This window comes from Palaemon carinicauda, chromosome 8 (assembly GCF_036898095.1).
Source record: "Palaemon carinicauda isolate YSFRI2023 chromosome 8, ASM3689809v2, whole genome shotgun sequence".
Taxonomy (NCBI): domain Eukaryota; kingdom Metazoa; phylum Arthropoda; class Malacostraca; order Decapoda; family Palaemonidae; genus Palaemon; species Palaemon carinicauda.
Genome location: NC_090732.1, coordinates 126,906,415 through 126,927,975, shown reverse-complemented (window position 1 = coordinate 126,927,975; position 21,561 = coordinate 126,906,415). Strand labels below are relative to the sequence as shown.

The window sequence follows — 21,561 nt, the reverse complement described above, 5'->3', positions numbered from 1 at the left end:
TTCTTAGAATATTTTATTTTTCCCCTTTTCCTTTCCTCACTGGGCTATTTTCCCTGTTTGAGACCCTGGGCTTATAGCATCCTGCTTTTCCAACCAGGGTTGTAGCTTGGCAAGTAATAATAATAATAATAATAATAATAATAATAATAATAATAATAATAATAATAATAATGTTACTTAAACATGACTGTGAGTAAGCTTAAGAATTATCAATTATCTGATTTATGTGAAAGACATCACAGATATTTTAGATTATTATTATTATTATTATTTTTACTATTATTATTATTATTAAATGCTAAGCTACAACCCTAGTTGGAAAAGCAGGATGCTATAAGCACAAGGGCCCCAACAGGGAAAATAGCCAAGTGAGGAAAGGAAAAAAGGAAAAATAAAACATTTTAAGAATAGTAACATTAAAATAAATATTTCCTACACAAACTATAAAAACTTTACCAAAACAAGAGGAAGAGAAACTAGATAGAACAGTGAGCCCGAGTATACTCTCAAGCAAGAGAACTGTAACCTAAGACAGTGGAAGACCATGGTACAGAGGCTATATGTCAGAAAAGAAAACTTACAATGCATGAGGCACATGTAAAGAAATGTGGTATACATATTTGACTGTGTTGCCAAGAAAAAGCTCCGTCTAACTCAATTGGAGAATTTTTTCATAACTTTAAACCTTTTACCCCCACCATAAGGTTAAATTTCGAGCACATTTTGCTATATTTTTTTTTAAATTGCTCTAAAAAGCTTAATTTTTGTCCTAGAGAGGTCAGGCTGGTCTCGTTCTTTTGGAAAATGCCTGAAGTTTCTCAAAAAATTATCAAAAGATATGTAAAATATGTAATTAACAGTGTTTTGCAAGAACGTACCGGTACGTCCTTTGGGGGTAAAAGGGATTTAATGAAGGTGCACTGCACAGAAATCCCCCACACTTGAAATAATTCATGCAGAAAGGAAGAGTGGGTTTTCTCCTCCTTCCTGGACAGATAATGAACCAGTGAGATCTTCAAATGAAAAAAAATTAATGGCCTCAAATATGCAAGTAGTTCACATCTAAGAAAGTGAACCGTGCTGAGCTGGAAGGACAGGAAACAAGATTCTCTCTGTGCTCAAATTGCCAAGGGCTTCTCTTCCTTAGCTGACACTAAGTGGGCAAAGTTCTGAATCAACACTTGGCTCAACTAAGGTCTTTCATGCGGTCTGGTTCAATGTGAACCCTGACACCATATTATTATTATTATTATTATTATTATTATTATTATTATTATTATTATTATTAGCCAAGCTACAACCCTAGTTGGAAAAGCAAGATGCTATAAGCCCAAGGGCTCCAATAGGGAAAAATAGCCCAGTGAGGAAAGGAAATAAGGAAATAAATAAATGATGAGAATAAATTAACAATAAATCTTTCTAAAAACAGTAGCAACGTCAAAACAGATATGTCATATATAAACTATAAAAAGACTTATGTCAGCCTGGTCAACATAAAAACATTTGCTCCAACTTTGAACTTTTGAAGTTCTACTGATTCAACTTCCCGATTAGGAAGATCATTCCACAACTTGGTCACAGCTGGAATAAAACTTCTAGAATACTGTGTAGTATTGAGTCTTATGATGGAGAAGGCCTGGCTATTAGAATTAACTGCCTGCCTAGTATTACGAACAGGATAGAATTGTCCAGGGAGATCTGAATGTAAAGGATGGTCAGAATTATGAAAAATCTTATGCAACATTCAGCATAATGAACTAATTGAATGACGGTGCCAGAGATTAATATCTAGATCAGGAATAAGAAATTTAATAGACCGTAAGCATAGGACCAAGGAGAGCCAGGGAATGGCTGCTGATGACTCAGCAGATAGACCTATAGGCTCCCCCAAACACCACATCCTTAGCTCACAAGGCTGGTGAGGTTGCAGTGACTAAAGGAACTAACGAGCCTGAGCGGGACTCGAACCCCAGTCCGTCATTCACCAGGGAAGGATGCTATCTCCTAGTGATGCTTACAGTCCGCTGCTCGAGGTGGACTGACGGAATTAGCCTTGTAAAGGAATACCATCTCGATGAGCGAGGTTTGGGGAAGGCCCAAGCCATCAGTAGCCATTGTCTGACCCTCCCTGGTCCTAGCTTAGGTGGTTTTATATATTCGGTCCCTTGCCTCTGCCGCTCACGAGAAATTTTTCAAATCCTTAATGAATAATTGAAGGATATAATTGAAGGATAAAAGAAGATGGAGGAAGGGTTAAAGGATCTACCTGCTAAGTCATCTGCAGCCATTGCCTGGCCCTCCCTGGTCCTAGCTTAGGTGGAGAGGGTCCAGAGATATAGAGGAATGATGAGGGTGATTTAAAACGACAACAACAACAACAACAACAACAACAACATAAAGCCTCAGGCAAGAGTGTGATCCACTTCAAAATATGTCAAAATTAGTGTGTGTATGTGTGTGTGTAGATAGATTGATAGATAGACAGACAGATAAGTAGATACATAGACAGATAGATAGATAGATACATAGATAGACAGATAGATAGATAGATAGATAAGAGATGAATATAAAGAGGATGTTGAGAACCCAACTCTCATGTTTCTTCCTAGCTTACATCAGTGCAAGGTCAGGACTTCAATGACAAGAGGAAACATCGATATTAGAACTAATATCCCATGAAATAATTAACACTTTCCTTTCCCGATGATATACCTCCATTAACCATTCATTCTAAACTAGATTTTCATATTTTATATATAAAATTAAATTAAATTAAGAGTTTTTCAAGTTGGGTGTCACTTTAACGAGGTTGATCGCTGGCATTCGAACATTTCGTGCTGACACTATTAAAATACATTGGGAATATCTGTATTTAATTAACGATAAACTCATTTATAAAGAAGTATATTGCATCTATGTAAATAAATATATTTTAAAAATACATAATTTAGTAGACTAGTATTTTGAAATCAATTTAAAAAACGAAATTAATTAAAAAAATGGATTTAAAGATGAACTGATAACTCACATAGCGGTACTAGACTGATGACGTCACGGAGTCTCTGATGAATGTTTTAGAAAGATTATATTATATATTGTAAATATTAAGTAAATATCTTTAAAAATTTACTTATATTAATTAAATGAATATAATAAATGCGAATACATAAGTAAAATGTATTTTAAATTAGGAATACAAGTTAATTAAATAATCATTTTAAATTATTGGTGACATTTGGCAATTTTTAAAACCCGGAGGTTGTGAATTCAACCTTTGAATATATTATAAATTATGGCCATATTTGAGTTGAATTCAGGGAAGATAATTCAAATATATCACAGCTATTTGGAGCATAAAATAATCTATTTAATTATCTATATGTCAATTATGAAAAATAATTCAAAATAATTAATTCATCGAATAATGAAGAATGAAACGTATACGATGTTCACTGAACAGTTAGCAAAAAACTTTTTTTTTTCAGATTGAGGGTCCTGATACTCTCTCTCTCTCTCTCTCTCTCTCTCTCTCTCTCTCTCTCTCTCTCGACCCCTGTAGTTTAGTCACACACACACGCACACAAACACCTACACATACACAGAGAACATGTTTTTTCAGATAGGTCCTACTAATAATCTCTCTCTCTCTCTCTCTCTCTCTCTCTCAAGACCCCTATAAGTTAGTCATACAGACACACATACACACACACACAGACACACACACACACACACACACACACACAAAGACTACACCGAGACACCAAATAGTGTAGCGAACTAGCCGGTGTCGAGTGGGTCCATTTTGGGGTTATCACACGAAAATTTGAACACAATTTCGTGTTTATTTTACTTATTTAAGTGAAAATAATTTCGTATTACTTAAGAAGTATATAAAATAATATATACACTTATGATATTGCATATTTAAGTAAACTAAAAGACACTATTAAGTTCGTTAAAATGGTTTAATGTTCAGTGTTGTATGAACAGGTTGGTGCTTTTGAGAATTGAACATACAATATAGTGTATTTTCGTGTTTGTTTGTTTACTGTTTTTTGTTTACTTCAATTATTGTTTATCTCATTTACTACTTGTAATAGAAAGTTAATTGTTTACACTTGTAGTTTCCAAAGGAGACTCTCTCTCTCTCTCTCTCTCTCTCTCTCTCTCTCTCTCTCTCTCTCTCTCACACACACTCTTCTCTGAACAGCTGTTTTAAGGCCGCTCATGAATGGCAAAGGCAAGGAACAGTGACATTTGCCCTAGCTAGCAGGACAATGCCCTAGAGACTGACCTTACCTACATATGATCAGCCCCCAAGCAACTCTCCACCCAAGTTAGGACCAGTGGAGGGCCAGACACTGGCTTGTTGATGACTCAGCAGATAGACTTATCTGAAGTACAGGGAAAGCCTGTGTTTTTGTTAGTTTGTTAACCACTTACCGGCCACAATTTTAATCGTAGAGTAATGAAACTTTGAGGGATTAACTCTTACATAAAAAGCTGGAAATGATTCAAATTTGGAAGGTCAAGGTCAAAGGTCAAGGTCACAGTTAAGGAAAATGTCTAATTCACGTAATCAGCCATAAGTTTGGATATCGTTGTCACAGAGACTTCAAACTTGGTTCATATTTGAGAGCATGAAAATCCACGCCCATTAATACATGTTAAGGTCAAAGGTCAAGGTCAAGGTCGAGCAAAAGGTCATGAAATAAGATGCTTTTTTAAAGTAAGGTGTTTGCTGTGTTTTATTATTATTATTATTATTATTATTATTGCTAAGTTGCAACCCTAATTGGAAATGCAAGGTGCTATCCCAAGGGCTCCAACAGGAAAAAATAGCCCAGTGAGGAAATGAAATAAGGAATTACGAGAAGTAATGAACAATTGAAAATAAAATATTCTAAGAACAGTAACAACATATATATATATATATATATATATATATATATATATATATATATATATATATATATATATATAAATGAAAAAAGGGACTCTTTAGCTATGGTCAGCAGCTCTTCTAGGAGAAGGACACTCCAAAATCAAACCATTGTTCTCTAATCTTGAGTAGTGCCATAGCCTCTGTACCATGGTCTTCCACTGTCTTGGGTTAGAGTTCTCTTGCTTGAGGGTACACTCGGGCACACTATTCTATGTAATTTCACTTCCTCTTGTTTTGTTGAAGTTTTTATAGTTTACAAAGGCCATATTTATTTTAATTTTGTTACTGTTCTTAAAATAGTCTATTTTTCCTTTCCTCACTGGGCTATTTTTCCTAGTTTCCTTTCCTCACTGGGCTATTTTCCCTGTTGGAGCCCCTGGGCTTATAGAATCCTGCTTTCCCAACTAGGGTTGTAGCTTAGCAAGTAATAATAATAATAATAATAATAATAATAATGATAATAATAATAATAACAACAACAACAACAACAATAATAATAATAATAATAATAATAATAATAATACATACATACATACATAAATACATACTGTACATACATATAACAAAATTGGGGGTAGCCTACATCAAACAAATGAAAAAAGGGGACCTTTCCTCTCTACGTTCCTCCCAGCCTGACAAGGGACAGTAACACCGTTTACTTGTTCCAGAAGGATGCCGTTCCGCAGTACCAAACTCCCATGTCTACTTACGTCCGCGGGGATGCTGTCTTCGGGCGTAAAGGCTCGACCTCTCTTCAGGAGGCTTGCTGCCACCCAGGCGCAGCTACAGTTACCTGGTCCAAAGGCCTACCCCATCATAGGCTCACTTCCTGCTATATTATCTGATAAAGGTAAGTGTTTAGTCTACTTTAAAAGTGAACTAATCAATTTTTGAGGGGAATGGGGTAGGTAGAACTTCTGGCACTTGGAGGTGCAACTGAAGGAGAACCTTGAAGTTGCACTATGAAGTACAAGTTGAAAGAGGCAGGATTCTAGGTAAAGGGGGAATGGGATATGTAGTTGAAAGAGGCAGGATTCTAGGTAAAGGGGGAATGGGATATGTAGTTGAAAGAGGCAGGATTCTAGGTAATGGGGGAATGGGATATGTAGAATTTCTGGCACTTGGAGGTGCAATTGAAGGAACGCCTTCAAGTTCCACTATGAAGTACAAGTTGAAATAGGCAGGATTCTAGGTAATGATGAAAATCTAAATCTACGTGTAAAGATCCTTCCGTAATACCAAACAGTACCTTAAACTGTTTCTCACTGGGATGGAAGTCGAAAGCTTGGATCTACATTCTGTCGAAGCTAACTTCTCGGGTCTTATCGTGAACCCCTGCTGCTAAAGTCAATGTTAAGCTTCTAACCAGTGATTATTTAGGGTAAGATTGCGAACCCCATAAACATGGCCCCCATGGATGGGCAAAAGAAACAACGTACCGACAGCAAATGGCTTAACATTAATAGGCGAATGTATTCAACAGTCTGGAATCAGTGGCATAAATTGCATTCAAAATACTATATTGTTGGGCTACTTAGTTTATTATCACGATCAAAATGGCAATTATCAAATCTACATTTGTACATAAGACGCAATAACTCATTATACATCTATGCAATCACACCGTCTTTCCTATATTTCATATCATGCAGATTTTGACAAGCAAAATACCTACCTCTACTTCCAAAAGCTCTTCAGGACCTACGGTCCAATAGTCAAGGTGGAGTTTCCGGGCCAGTCGCCGCTCGTCCTCATTCAGAGGCCGGAAGACGTGAAGATGCTGTTCGAGCTTACGGGGAAGAATCCGGTCAGGGGCGGAATGGAGTCGGTGAAGAAGGCCAAATACAACAACCCTTACTTCGAGAAGAAGGGCGGCATCGTCGTCGAGTGAGTGGGATGATATCGATGGTTTTTTAGAGTTGACTTAATTCTCAAAAAATTATGAGTGATCTACCGACAGGTGACTGTGGCCAATCACGGTCAAAACTGATACTGTACAGGGACGTTTAAGACCGATTCACACGACCCGTTTTCTTTCCGACAGGCTGGGTGGTGGCTAACCGCCGTCGAAATGTTGTGCATTCACACGAGGCGTTCCGTATCCGTTTACCAGCACTCGGTTTTCATTGTTTACTTAGACTCTGTCACGTTAGGACCGAGTAAATTACGATAATTTTAACACTATAAGATGTTGGTTGATAACTGTGTTGATAAAATAAGTTATGCAACTTCATAATGCTTTATGCACCATGCCAAGAATATTAAAATTGCGATAAACTCACCTGTTTTATTTAATGCCTCTCCAGTCATTTTCCATATCTTTTATTTATATAAATTATTTCTATACATCTTGTTTGCCATGTCAAACATCTCCTCATACCCTTGAAAAAGTTCAATTAACCTCTAATACATGGTTTCAACAACAAACTAATTTCTATGACTCTATACTATGAGGAAAAGTCGGGGTTGTAGGCCACGAAACGAACGGGTACGATACAGGTCCTGGTTCACACAAAACATCATCCACCCGTTGGTTGGGACGGGTGGCTAACGTCCGTCAAACCAGACGAGGTTTCTTGGAAAGAAAGCCGGGTCGACTCGGACGGCTGACGTCCGAGGGCCGCCGTCAGCCTAACGGGTCGTGTGAACAGTTGCATTTGAATACACGTAAGAAAGCTAGACGCCGGTTAACCGACGGCCAGCCTGTCGGAAAGAAAACGGGTCGTGTGAATCGGCCTTTAGAGTCAGCATTATAAAAAGGCTCCCAATAAATATATATTTGTTAAGTAGAAAAACCTTTCCGTTATGAAAAAGTCACCAATAAATGTTTTTCAAAAGCTTTCATAATAAAAATTCACTTATTTCCTCATTCTCCACCGCTCGTAAACGGACTAAAAAACGAAAGCGTGTAACTCTACTTGCAGGGACGGCCAAGAGTGGTGGAGGGTTAGGTCCAAAGTTCAAGTGCCCATGATGAAGCAGAAGAGTCTCAAGACGTATTTAAAAGAGATGGACCAAATCACTCTGGATCTAATAGAGAGGTAAGCCAACTCTACTTTACTTTATTTATACACATGATGTCAGGGGTATCAGTCCATCCCTGGCATTCAAATTCAACTTCTCTGTGTTGCAAGTTTACAAGCAGCTGTTTGGAAACGTCAAACTATGTTTCACAGCACACTATCTACAAGACATGACTTACAGAAGACTATACGTTTTCTATCGATCCTGTGGTGGCCGCTCAACAAGGAGTTTAGAGTACCTCGGGCTCCTTATTATCATTACTAGCTAGCTAAGCTACAGCCCTAGTTGTAAAAGCTGGATGCTATAAGATCTATAAGGGCTCCAACAGGGAAAATACCCCAGTGAGGAAAGGAAATAAGGAAAACCGATTGAATAGTGTGCCTGAGTATACCCTCAAGCAAGAGAAATTTAACCCATGACAGTGGAAGACATGGTAAAGATAGGAGAACAATGGTTTGATTTTGGAGTGTCCTTCTCGTAGAAGAGCTACTTACCATAGCTAAAGAGTCTCTTCTATGCTTAGCAAGTGGAAAGTAGCCACTGAACAATACAGTCCTAGAGTGAAGAAGAATTTTTCAGTTATAGTGTTGTCTGATGTATGAGGACAAAAGGAGAATGTGCAAAGAATAAGCCAGACTATTTGGTGTAGATCTAGGCAAAGGGGAAAAAAAAACCCGTAAACATAGAGGGATCCAATGTAGTTCTATCTGGCCAATCAAAAGACCCAGTAACTCTCTGGCAGCAGAATCTCTATGGCTGGCTAGTGCCTTGGCCAACCTACTACCTATAAAGACATAGTACTGACAGAAGACTTTACCCTCATGTACACTTCCTCTTTCACATTCAAATGATTCATATACACAACTCTAAGATTAAGACTGCGCTGGCATAAAGCCGGCTTAAACTACACTTTACTATCTTGTTGGTTAGCCAAACAATATTTCCAGACGGGCTGTACGTAGGACACATTCCTCTAGAATAATTGGCCCACTCTCATACTTCACTTGAGGATATTTCCCCTCTATATTACATGGCCACAAACACAGCAACATTCCTTGGCGATGGTAGACCGACATCTTAGTTATAAAGCATCAAAACATTGCTGCGTCCTAAATTATATGGCTTATTCTTCTATAATTTCATTTAGAAATGTTTATAAGATTTCTGGAGACAGTTCACCCAGTGACTTTATCAAGATGAGCTTCCTGTTCTCTCAAATAAAAATCTGGTCAATATAATTGTGTAAAAATACAAAGTGAAGGACAATCCTTGGTTCAAAGATCATTGTAGACATACTTACTTGAAGAAACAGGAGTCTTATCTTTGGAAAAGCAACTTATCAGATTTGATCTGGAATAATTCCACTCACCAAAGAGCTGTTGCTCAGAGAGTTGATGTTTCAACTGATTAAAAAATATACAAAGTGACCAAAAAAGAAACCCTTTCTGGTACAACCCAAGAACATAAATGGTTGGCAACCCTAAAATTCACATTTTGGTGTAGATTTAACAATTCCTTCTTAGCTTACGCAAGATGGTTCAGTTACTGTCCAAAGGAAAAAGCAACCAGTCTAGCTGATGTTTTGACAGCAAGCAAAGTAATGAGAAACTTTATCTGCCTCATTACATTTCTAATGAAGCTAAAGTATCTATAGTCCATTTCTTTTAGCGAGGCATATTTTCACTGACTCGTAGCGGTGCCCCTTTAGCTTGGAAAAGTTTCCTGATCACTGATTGGTTGGACAAGATAATTCTAACCAATCAGCGATCAGGAAACTTTTCTGAGCTAAAAGGGCACCGCTGCGAGTCGGTGCAAATCTGCCTCGCTAAAAGAAATGGACTATAGAGTAGCTTTTTGGTCCCATGAAATTAAAAACACTCTTCCTGGAGGTGTAGACTCTAATGGTATTTTCCTGTGTGTTTTTTATAAAGACGGAATTCTTAGCTCCTAAATTGTTTGTTAATTTTCGTAAATTAGCAAGTAAAAGTTCTTTCTGCACTAGTTGAGTAATTGGGTAAATGTGTTTGTGGTAGCTCTGGCCTGCAGATTACCACCATAACTCTCATGCCTAGAAACACTGTATAGTAATGTCGTACCTAGAAACACTCTGCAGTAATATCATACATAGAAAACACTATACAGTAGATGCCATACCTAGAAACACTATAATGTCATATTTAAAAACACTGTACAAGCACGGCCATACCTAGAAACTATGGAGTGAAGTCATACTAAGAAACACTGTAGAGTAATGGGCATACCTAGAAACACTGAAGAGCAATGGCCATACCTAGAAACACTGTAGAGTAATGGCCATACCTAGAAACAGTGCAGTAAAGTCATACTTGGAAATACTGTAGAGTAATATTATACCTAGAAACACTGTAATGGCCATACCTAGAAACAGTGCAGTAAAGTCATACTTGGAAATACTGTAGAGTAATGTTATACCTAGAAACACTGTAGAGTAATGGCCATACCTAGAAACTGTGCAGTAAAGTCATGCTTGGAAATACTGTAGAATAATGGCCATACCTAGAAACACTGTAGAGTAATGGCCATACCTAGAAACTGTGCAGTAAAGTCCTACTTGGAAATACTGTAGAGTAATGGCCACACCTAGAAACACTGTAGAGCAATGGCCATACCTAGAAACTGTGCAGTAAAGTTATACTTGGAAATACTGTAGAGTAATGGCCATACCTAGAAATACTGTAGATTAGTGGCCACCTCTAGAAACACTGTAATGGCCATACCTAGAGACTGTGCAGTAAAATCCTACTTGGAAATACTGTAGAGTGTAGAGTAATGGCCATATCTAGAAATACTGTATAGTGGCCACGCCTAGAAACACTGTAATGGCCATACCTAGAAACTGTGCAGTAAAGTCATACTTGGAAATACTGTAGAGTAATGACCACACCTAGAAACACTGTAGAGCAATGGCCATACCTAGAGACACTGTAGAGTAATGGCCATACCTAGAAAATGTGCATTAAGTTATACTTGGAAATACTGTAGAGTAGTGGCCACACCTAGATACACTGTAATGGCCATACCTAGAGACTGTGCAGTAAAGTCCTACTTGGAAATACTGTAGATTAAAGGCCATACCTAGAAATACTGTGATGGCCACACCTAGAAACTGTGCAGTAAAGTTATACTTGGGAATACTGTAGAGTAATGTTATACCTAGAGACACTGTAATGGCAACACCTAGAAACTGTGCAGTACAGTCATACTTGGGAATACTGTAGAGTAATGTTATACCTAGAAACACTGTAATGTCATACTTAAAAACACTGTAGAGTAATGTCTCTTACCTAAATGGTTAAAGACAACTTCAGCCAACCATCTCCTTTCCAGAGTATCCCAACACAGAGATGACAAAGGAGAGGTCACCATAGATTTTCTGGAGGAACTACAAAACTGGGCTTTGGAAAGTAAGATTATATATACTTTGCCTTACATTTAAGTTTCATTTGTTCCTTAATTGCTTCTTTGGATTGTTTTTTATGGCCACTTTTCATTAGTTTATTATTTTAGTTGAGTTAGTTAACTATATGATAACAATTGATCCGTAGTTAGAAATTCTATTTTCATTCTATATTAACCAAATCCAAACTATCACAAACAATATGTAACGTCTTCGAATTAAAGTTTAGTAGTAAAATGGGTTTGTCATTGAGCAGTGTAAAGAACACTGAGCAATGTCTCACTCAATTTAAAAGATGCATCTAAAGTTTTCTTTCAAATCTACCTCAGGTGTATGTCTCGTTTCATTCAACCAGCGAATTGGCTGCTTTGGCGACGAGAAAAAGTCCAGTGGAGATACGAAGTTAATAAGAACCGCCGCCATTGACTACATGGACGCAATCACGACTTGCGAAGCGGGGTCGAAACTCTGGAAGGTTTTTCCGACAAAGCCTTTCCGTAAAATGGAGAAGTCACTCCATTTCCTAACAGTGTAAGTCCACAACTTTGGAAGCTCCAAACAATTTGTTTTGGCCTGAAAATGGAGAAATAACTTAGTGATAGAATAGGTTTATAACTTTGGAAACCTGGCCCAACATGATCTTATTAGAGTGAGAATTCATAAGCGAAAGTACGCAGGTTATTTTGACGTGTGAATGGCTGATACACATAACCTATGTAGATCCCTTTGAAAAGCTGTGATTATTTTTCTGTAGCATAAAGAATGATTGTGTGCATAAATTTTGGAGCATGAGCTTAATCCACCCTCTTTTTAGTTAAAAAAACTAACTGAATTTTACTACCTTTCTAAAAGTAGTTACAAAACAGACTAATTTTCAGGTAACATAAAATGAATGATGTATCTCATGACTGTAAGGCCAATTCTTAAGCTGTCCTCTGTAACATGATGTACGAGATTTCTTAGACGAGTAATTTGTTACAGAAACAAGGATTTATTGGGGGTCATTGAAACTAATAAATGGCAGGATTGTTCCGTAATTCAAGGGAACGTCAGTCACAGAAATATCCTTGAAAATATCAGTTTATCGTTAGTGTCTAAGGAGCACTCATCAGATGAAACGTCTAGGTGAGAGGTGCAATGCTGTGGCCATGTGAAACTAGAATATTCATGAATATAAAAACATTATTTATAACGCACTCACTCTAATGCTAATTCTTTGAAGTTCAATGTTATATATTCTTACAGGCTTTGCGACAAAGCCCTTAAAGAGGCCGAGGAGAAACTAGCCAACAAGAGAGACACCGTATCGGAAGACGACCTCACCTTTATGGAACAACTGCTCCTGAATGGAGACGGATTAACACGAAAGGATATAGTGACATTCCTGGTGGACATCATCCCAGGGGGCACAAATACAGTAGGTGTTCAAAAATTTGATCAGTACACACACTTCGCTATGCGATATCCTTAACCTCATACGTAAAAATATTCCCGATCTACCTTCCTCCCATTCTGTTGCATTGACAAGACTGTTCCTCTTTCTGGACTTTTGCCATTTCCTTACAAGCTTCTCTGATAACTTGGGAAGAGCTCCTACTAAGGAAGTTTGTCTCCAAATATTGGAAAGTGTACTGTAAGGTTTAACTTCTAAATTACAAGCAATCGTATCTGGGTTGTGCTATAAAAAAAGCAATAGAGTATGAAGGATGGAATGTATACATACCAGCAGGTACTATGAATCAACACATGGATGGAACAATTTTAAATTTCTCATTAAGCCAACATTCCTTTTCCATATTTGCTGGCTGTAATGATTTCATGAGCCAACGTCTGGCTGTAAGGCCGCGCAATACACGACGACGACGACTTTCCCCTGATAAATTCAAATAGAAAATTTACCATTTTCATTGCAATGCTCCTTAGGCCCTCACCTGTACTTCCTTTTGTTGCTTCATCTGTCAAACTCCTTTCTAATATTTGTTTTTCTTCAAGAACAAAACCTTTACAACCATATCCATAACAGTTCCAACATGTGACTAGGTGGTTTAGGTGAGCTTCTTAAAATAACATGATAAATCTACGAATACAACTTAATGACTCTCCGTCAAATTCTTCCGAACACTGCAGCTTCTCGTTCTCTAAGTTGCTGATCCTTATCGGTCCCCAGTTCCTCCTTCATAGTTCAAATCCACATGGATCTTGGCATCCCCACTCTTCTATACTCGATTTTGTTTAATAACGCGCGTTTGCACTAACTCGCAGGGATGCATTTTAGCTTGGAAAAGTTTCCTAGTAGCTGATTGGTTGGGCAAAATAATTCTTAACCAATCAGCCAGTAGGAAACTTTTCCGAGCTAAAAGGGCACCCCTGCGAGTACCAATCAGCTAGTAGGAAACTTTTCCGAGCTAAAAGGGCACTCCTCCAAGTACCAATCAGCTAGTAGGAAACTTTTCCGAGCCAAAAGGGCACCCCTCCAAGTACCAATCAGCTAGTAGGAAACTTTTCTGAGCTAAAAGGGCACCCCTCCAAGCACCAATCAGATAGTAGGAAACTTTTCTGAGCTAAAAGGGCACCCCTCCAAGTACCAATCAGCTAGTAGGAAACTTTTCTGAGCTAAAAGGGCACCCCTCCAAGCACCAATCAGATAGTAGGAAACTTTTCTGAGCTAAAAGGGCACCCCTCCGAGTACCAATCAGCTAGTAGGTAAATTTTCCGAGCTAAAACGGCACCCCTGCGAGTACCAATCAGCTAGTAGGAAACTTTTCTGAGCTAAAAGGGCACCCCTCCGAGTACCAATCAGCTGGTAGGAAACTTTTCCGAGCTAAAGGGGCATCCATGCGAGTCAGTGCAAATGTGCCTCATTAAAAAAAAATTTAGTATATAGCCTTCAGGTGCCCTTGTAACAGCATGCTGCTTCACAATCCTTTGCAGCCTTTAATCGATACACATCCCATGTCCAACGGTGCCTAGTATTCATCAAGTTCCCATCTACATAGGCAATATTTGTGATCTCTCTCATTGTTCCATTAAAAATGTAGTAATATTTATAAATGCGGTATCAATTATTAAGAATGTGGCAATGATAATTATAATCATATTAATTCTCTATGATTCTAATGTCCAGTTTCCCTCTTTGATATAAATGTAAAAGAAGTTTCAGATCTCCACTGAAAATAGTGTCTTCATTCAACAAAGCAAAAGATTATTATCATTATTATCATTATTATTATTAGTATTGGTAGTAGTATCATTAACTTTCCATTTTACTCTCCTGCCTACCAACTACAACCTATATTTGCATCGCTATCAACATTATAATCGCTATTAGCATCATCATTACATCATCATTGCCGTCAACAGACGTCGGACTACGCTGCCGTCATTTTGTACCTTCTGGCCAAGAACCCTGAAGCTCAGAGGAAGTTGCAGCAGGAACTGGACGACGTACTCGGTAGCGCGGAGGGACCCTTGTCATCAAAGCAAGTGGCTCGGCTTTCGTATACCAGGGCCGTAATTAAGGAAGCAAATCGGTGAGTATCAATCGTAAAATTTCTATGTTGTACTATGAGATACAGGCGAGGTTGACGAGCATGAGAAAGCAGCCTAGTCCGTAAAGTACCGTTCATGGATTTCACCCATTGAATGATCACGGAGTTAAAAGGTTATACGAACAATCAGGATGGTGAATTTTTGGTAAAACAAACTAGTTCGCCCTTGGGTATATGACTGTTGCACAATATAAGTTCCATTACAATGTATAATGAAAAGTTATAATGATTGTAAGTTGTAGTAAACATACTCCACATACTATAGCTCTTGGTCCCCTTGCATCAGAGCTATCTCAAAGACATTAAAACATCTTTTTCTATTGCATTTCAATGGTGGAATGTCTTACTGACAGTATGTAATATTTATATGATCAGCTTCTGTCTGTGGATTATGATAATCCAGTAAAACACACAGTATTTTAAGAATACGCAGCATTTGGGATACCAGAGATGAATGCGCTTGAAATATACAGAATCGTTCAATATCAAATGCGATTCACACGATTTGTAATATTTCAGTCTCCATCTAACAATGTGCCTTTAGTACATCTTTGCTTTACAACATGATTTTCTCAGTATTGTAAAATCTTCTACAAATATGACACACCTGTGCATGGTAATATATTCGTGTGAATATAAAAGTAAGCGGAACTGTCAAGTTATCCTATTTTCAGGGTGATGCCACAAATGTTTGGACCAATAAGAATATTACAAGAAGACACACATTTCAAAGGATATATTTTGAAAAAGGGAGTAAGTATATTGAACAGATTTTCCTTGGATCAGCAGTATTGTTTAAGTCAATTTCTAGATAGTAAAGTCAAGAGACTGTGAGAAATTTAGTGCCTTCAGACTAATTTTCTTTTACCGCAGGAATCTTTGGTTAAACTTTGTTATTTGATGCATAAAAAAACCATGTAATAATTTTGTTTAGGATTGGAAATGACACATCAAACTAAGGGTTTCAATACATTAAAGAGCTGATATTGATCTTAAAACCAGTAATGATCTCTTGAGGTCAAATTTCTAATCAGAAAGACATGGTCTTACCATCTAGGTATGGGGACCTCCAAATTTCTAGGTGCTACGGAGGTCTGGCCTTCTTTTAAGATATATCTGGTATGTTACAAAGAACTGCTGTTTGAATTCATGACCAAAAACCTCACTATCCCATTCGTTGTTCGAGCTCCACATGACATTTAGTTGCTTCTCCCAAACCTTGTAATTTTTAAAGGCTCTTGGATTCTCCGAGCGATAAACCAGAAGAAGTTGGGTTTTGTAATTCCTTGTGATTGTGAATTGCCTTCTCTTGTGCAGTAACGCAGGTTCTTCCAGGAATCTTCTCCCAGAACAGAGCGGTCTCATCACTGTTAAAAACTTGCGTAAGACTCGTAATCCATGAACCTTTTGAATTCGGAAATGAATGCCTCAGCTGCCTCGACATCGAAACTCGCAGCTTCATCGTGTCGCACAACACTATGGATCCCCGTTTATCTCTTGAAGTTTTCAAACTAGTCACGACTCACTTTGAACGTTCCCTTTTCATGGTTGGCTGATTTACCAGGCGTATTTTTCAAAATGTCAGCATACAAAAACTTTGCTTTCTCACAAATTATGTTTTCAGTTATCGTATCTCCTGCTTACTGCTTCTTATTGATCCATATGAGAAGCAAGTTCTTAATGTTATCTAGGATACACAGCCGTTGTCTTGTAAAAGCAAGAACCTCATTCGAAGCATCAATTACTTTGATTTCTTTTTTCTTCTTCAGACTTGTCGACGTTCCACGATTGTACCTTGATCATGTTTCTTAATAATTTCTTCTTTTCAGCTCTAAGGTTATCATCTCTTCCTTTCCATCTTCCTTGAAAATCTTAGGCCATTGTAGTAATGCTGTACTGTATACTGTTAATTTGATTTGAAAAATATAAATTACAATTCTGAAGAGAACTAGCTATCGTTACTTTACAAAATTGCAAGATAACGTAAGGTGATACTGGCACGAGTAATGCGAAGAGGAAAGGAGTTACAGTCTAGGAGGGGGGGCTGTCGAGTAATGGCAAAACAAAATGGCCTAAAAACCATTTGAACTATGCGTGGGTGACATATAGGTACAGTGGGCCTGTTCCTTGCCGAGTGCATGCTCATCTCCTTAGTATTTTTCCATAAAATAATGAGAATATGAAGGAAACTTTTTGGTCCCAGACAGATACAATGCTCATATACTGATTTTAGATTTTATGCTTGTATACCAATTTGCTCGTATCCCGAGGTACTCTTAAACCGAGGTACAGTAATAGCATAAAGCATTTCCTAAAAACCTCTTCTAATTTACAGTTTAAATTCGTTGTTGACCACGGCCACGGGCAAGGCATTTGAATACATTCCAAAACTATGAAAACAGAGAAAGATGTAAAACAAATTACAATAGCTTTACAATTTGGATATCTAATTAAAGAGATTTGAAAGAACAGAAACTTTATTTTATCAAATTCATCTATGAAACTATTTCTTTTCTTCCAGTGGTCTGTTCTTTTCATGAACGCTCTTCTTGGGTGGGAAGAGTCCGTTTTCCCTCAAGCCGAGATGTTCCTACCAGAACGATGGCTGAGGGATAAGCCATTGGGATACATCCATCCTTACACCATCTTGCCTTTTTCACACGGTACTCGGATGTGCATAGGGAGGCGACTGGCCGAACAACAGACGTACATTCTCATTGCAAGAGTAAGTAATTTGAAGCATTAGAATGGCTCTACAATCTTTGGCTTGCATTACCAAAAACATAATATTCCTGTTTGTGTGTTCCTAAAAGATTGTCTTACATTCGGATGTGCGTAGGGAGGCAACTGGCCGAACGACATTCGCACATTCTCATTGCAAGCGTAAGTAATTTGAAACATTAGAATGGCTCTACAATCTTTGGGTTGTACTGTATTACTAAATATGTCATATTCCTGTTTGCGTGGTCCTGAAAGATTGTTTTACATTCGGATGTGCATAGGGAGGCAACTGGCCGAACGACATTTGTACGTTCTCATTGCAAGCGTGAGTAATTTGAAACATTAGAATGGCTCTACAATCTTTGGGTTGTACTGTATAACTAAAAAAAGTCATATTCCTGTTTGTGTGCTCCTGAAAGATTGCTTTACATCTGGATGTGCATAGGGAGGCGACTGGCCAAACGACAGACGTACATTCTCATTGCAAGAATAATTTGAAACATTAGAAAAGCTTCACAATTTTTTAGCTTGCATTACTGTACCAGCTTAAGGGGACCGTCCGCCATGTCCGCCATTTTTTTTTCTAATGATCCAAAATACACCATTTCTATATACGTTTTAGACATATATGATACCTTCATCATATAAAAATTTCAAGTCATTTGATCAAAAACTCTTTGATTTATTAGCAAAAATCATGATCAAATATTCCTCTGTCCGTGGAAATGTTTACTTCATCGCGATGAACATCTGTAATCTCAAATTTCCTGTTTCAGCTATTCCATCGGTTCAACGTCGAGTGGAAGCATCCAGACATGGTGAGGGACTACAAGTTTATCTTCAGTCCAAGAGGACCACTGAAATTTACTCTCTTGGAGAGAAGATAACCCTACAGATTGAAACTAAAGAATATATTCTACGGTAATCTGAATAATGAAAATGACTATCTTTAATGCGACTAATAAAAAGGATAACCCTTATCCGTATACAGTGGAAATTTAGCGGCCAAACTTAACTCATTCCAGAAGGCTGTTCGAACACTGATTTGTTTTGAAGATAATCTACACCAATATCGCTCATTATTCTTAGAGGAGGCGTTCATAATTTCATGCATTAAAATCATCCAAAAAAACTATGAATAGATGATATTCAAGCAAATTCAACTTAACTTTAACGGTAGTAAAGAGCGTAATTGCTGTAAGTAGAACACGGCCTGGCTAGATCGTGGTTTTTAAAACTTCTCATTTTGGTTTATAACTATCACTGTCTTAGGTCCCATGTGTGTGTAATTATACCAAGAAAACATAATACAAATTAAAAAGATAACTAACAGCGAGGTATTGTGGGTGTGAATTGGGAGACAGCCAATCTTAAACCGACTCTACAGTACTGTGGCTTCATTATGTCGCTGGAGATGAACGTCTAGACTCGTATAAGCTCTAACAATCCGGGATTGTTTTTTGACCTACAAGCTTGCGCTGCATATCCATCTATTAATTATCAATACAAATTACACCTAATTAAATATAAATTAGTAATTAACCTAAGAGCCTTTCATAAACTCAATCATTTGACTCCTTAATCCCCTGCGTTTGACGAGATGCATTTTACGGGAATATATCTATCAATAAATGTCAACAAAAGCAGATTTTCTCTAATGTAATAACATTTCTAGATCACTTTGAGAATATTCTTGACTGTGAATTCAATTGGTGATTTAAAGTAAGACATTTACATGAAGATATGAAGATTACATCATCAGCATTCATAATCTCAACATACATTGCTTTACTCAAAGGTCTAGATACATTATTCTAAGCGAGGAGAACCATACACCGATTCAATCCATTGATACGGAATGCTATGCGTTCTAAGTTATACATATACGATACGAAGTTATGCATTCTAAGATATTACGTACATGATACCTACAGTTATACATTCTAAGGTATAGGTACACGATGTATAAAGTTATGCATTCTGAGATATACGTACATGATCCCTACAGTTATACATTTCAAGGTATACGTATACTATGCGCAAAGTTATGCATTCTAAGATATACCTACATGATACCTACAGTTATACATTCTAAGGTATACGTACAAGATACGTAAAGTTATGCATTCTAAGATATACCTATATGATACCTACAGTTATACATTCTAAGGTATAGGTACACGATGCGTAAAGTTATGCATTCTAAGATATACCTGCATGATACCTACAGTTATATGTTTTAAGGTATAGGTACACGATGCTTAAAGTTATGCATTTTAAGATATTACGTACATGATACCTACAGTTAAACATTCTAACGTATAGGTACACGATGCGTAAAGTTAAGCATTCTTAGATATTACGTACATGATACCTAAAGTTATACGTTTCAAGGTATAGGTACACGATGCGTAAAGTTAAGCATTCTAAGGTATATGTATACGATACATAAAGTTCTGCACTCTGTGGTATAAAGACGGATCCCAAACACTCTGATGTCAACTCACACTTTCAACGTTTCTTCCACTCCATCAAATCAACATATTCACTTCATATCTCTCTCTCTCTCTCTCTCTCTCTCTAAAACTCCTGGAATATAAACCTTTCCTCGAGTCGTCTTTTAAAGTGCTAAACCCCTAAAAATCATTGGTCCATATTTTCACTTCATGTAAAAATACCCATTTTACTAATCCTTATTTAATAACATATAAAGAAATTGTTCCAAATGTTATAACTGATATACATGAAACATCCACAATCCTTTTCCATGAAAGAGTAAGTTCATATTTTCAATCATACAGTTTTGAAAAAGTATGTAATATATATATTCTTTTAGTGATAATGAGAAAAAGATATATTTTACATTGTTTCAACATTTATGTATAATAAATTTTAATTAGCATGTTAATTGTTATATAGTATAGTTTATACACCAATTTATTTTATATGTCCCAGAATTTTACTTATTTTCATGTGTAGCTTATTTATTTTTAATCATCTTCTCTCCCTCTTTCGAATATGTATGTTTTATTTTCATTTAAAACTTTTATTTTTGTAATACTAATGAAATAAATTGACTGAAATCAAGATGGTCTGCTGATCCTTGGGGGTAAGAGAATGCAGTACTGTGAAGGTATCTCAAGCAAGCTAGGTAATGTGCTGTCATAAATTGCATATAAAAAAAAACTCTAGTGAGTTACAGTATATATTAATGTCTGGCCAGATAGTTTTACGTTGGATCTCTTCTCCAAAGTTGCATTAAAAACTCTAGTGAGTTACAGGACCTGTTACTGTGTGGCCAGACAGTTTCATGTTGGATCTCTTCTTCATAATTGCATTACAAACTCTAGTGAGTTACAGGACCTGTTAATGACTGGCCAGACAGTTTTATGTTGGATCTCTTCTTTTATAAATTGCATTAAAAACTCTAGTGACTAGAGTTACAGTACCTGTTAATGTCTGGCCACACAGATTCATGTTGGATCTCTTCTTTATAATTGCATTAAAAACTTTAGTGAGTTACAGGATATGTTAATGACTGGCTAGACAGTTTTATGTTGGATCTCTTCTTCATAATTGCATTAAAAACTTTAGTGAGTTACAGGATCAGTTAATATCTGGCCAGACAGTTTCATGTAGGATATCTTTTTTACTTAAATGTGCACCAAACAACCCGGCATATTGTTTACATAAGTGAGGGTAGTGTAAACACTTCAGCTAGGGCAGCCGGCTCTTTTAAGTCCCTTCTAGGATTCTTAGTTTTAGAAAAATCTATCAATAATGCAATCGCCAGTCAAGAAAAATGAGAGCTCAAACCAAAATGTGTGTATTTCTTAAAGCGAGATGTTGGATATCGAATCTTGAATTTTTTATTTTATTTTGGTAGG

The 21,561-nt window shown here is 37.2% G+C and overlaps 1 protein-coding gene across 2 annotated transcripts; it reads left to right on the top strand.

Annotated features, from left to right (window-relative positions):
• The first annotated feature begins 3,781 nt into the window (after positions 1–3,781).
• Positions 3,782–19,583, top strand: LOC137644981 (probable cytochrome P450 49a1). Of its 2 annotated transcripts, none has more exons than XM_068377850.1 (11): positions 3,782–3,990; positions 5,617–5,795; positions 6,598–6,832; positions 7,870–7,986; positions 11,336–11,412; positions 11,735–11,936; positions 12,651–12,822; positions 14,766–14,935; positions 15,628–15,706; positions 17,475–17,678; positions 18,451–19,583. In XM_068377850.1, the coding sequence occupies exons 1-11, from the start codon at positions 3,983–3,985 to the stop codon at positions 18,559–18,561; spliced, it is 1,554 nt and encodes a 517-aa protein (XP_068233951.1). In that variant the 5' UTR covers positions 3,782–3,982; the 3' UTR covers positions 18,562–19,583. The 2 variants fall into 2 exon arrangements, with proteins under 2 accessions (XP_068233951.1, XP_068233950.1); XM_068377849.1 differs by having other exon boundaries at positions 5,614–5,795.
• Positions 19,584–21,561: the final 1,978 nt, after the last annotated feature.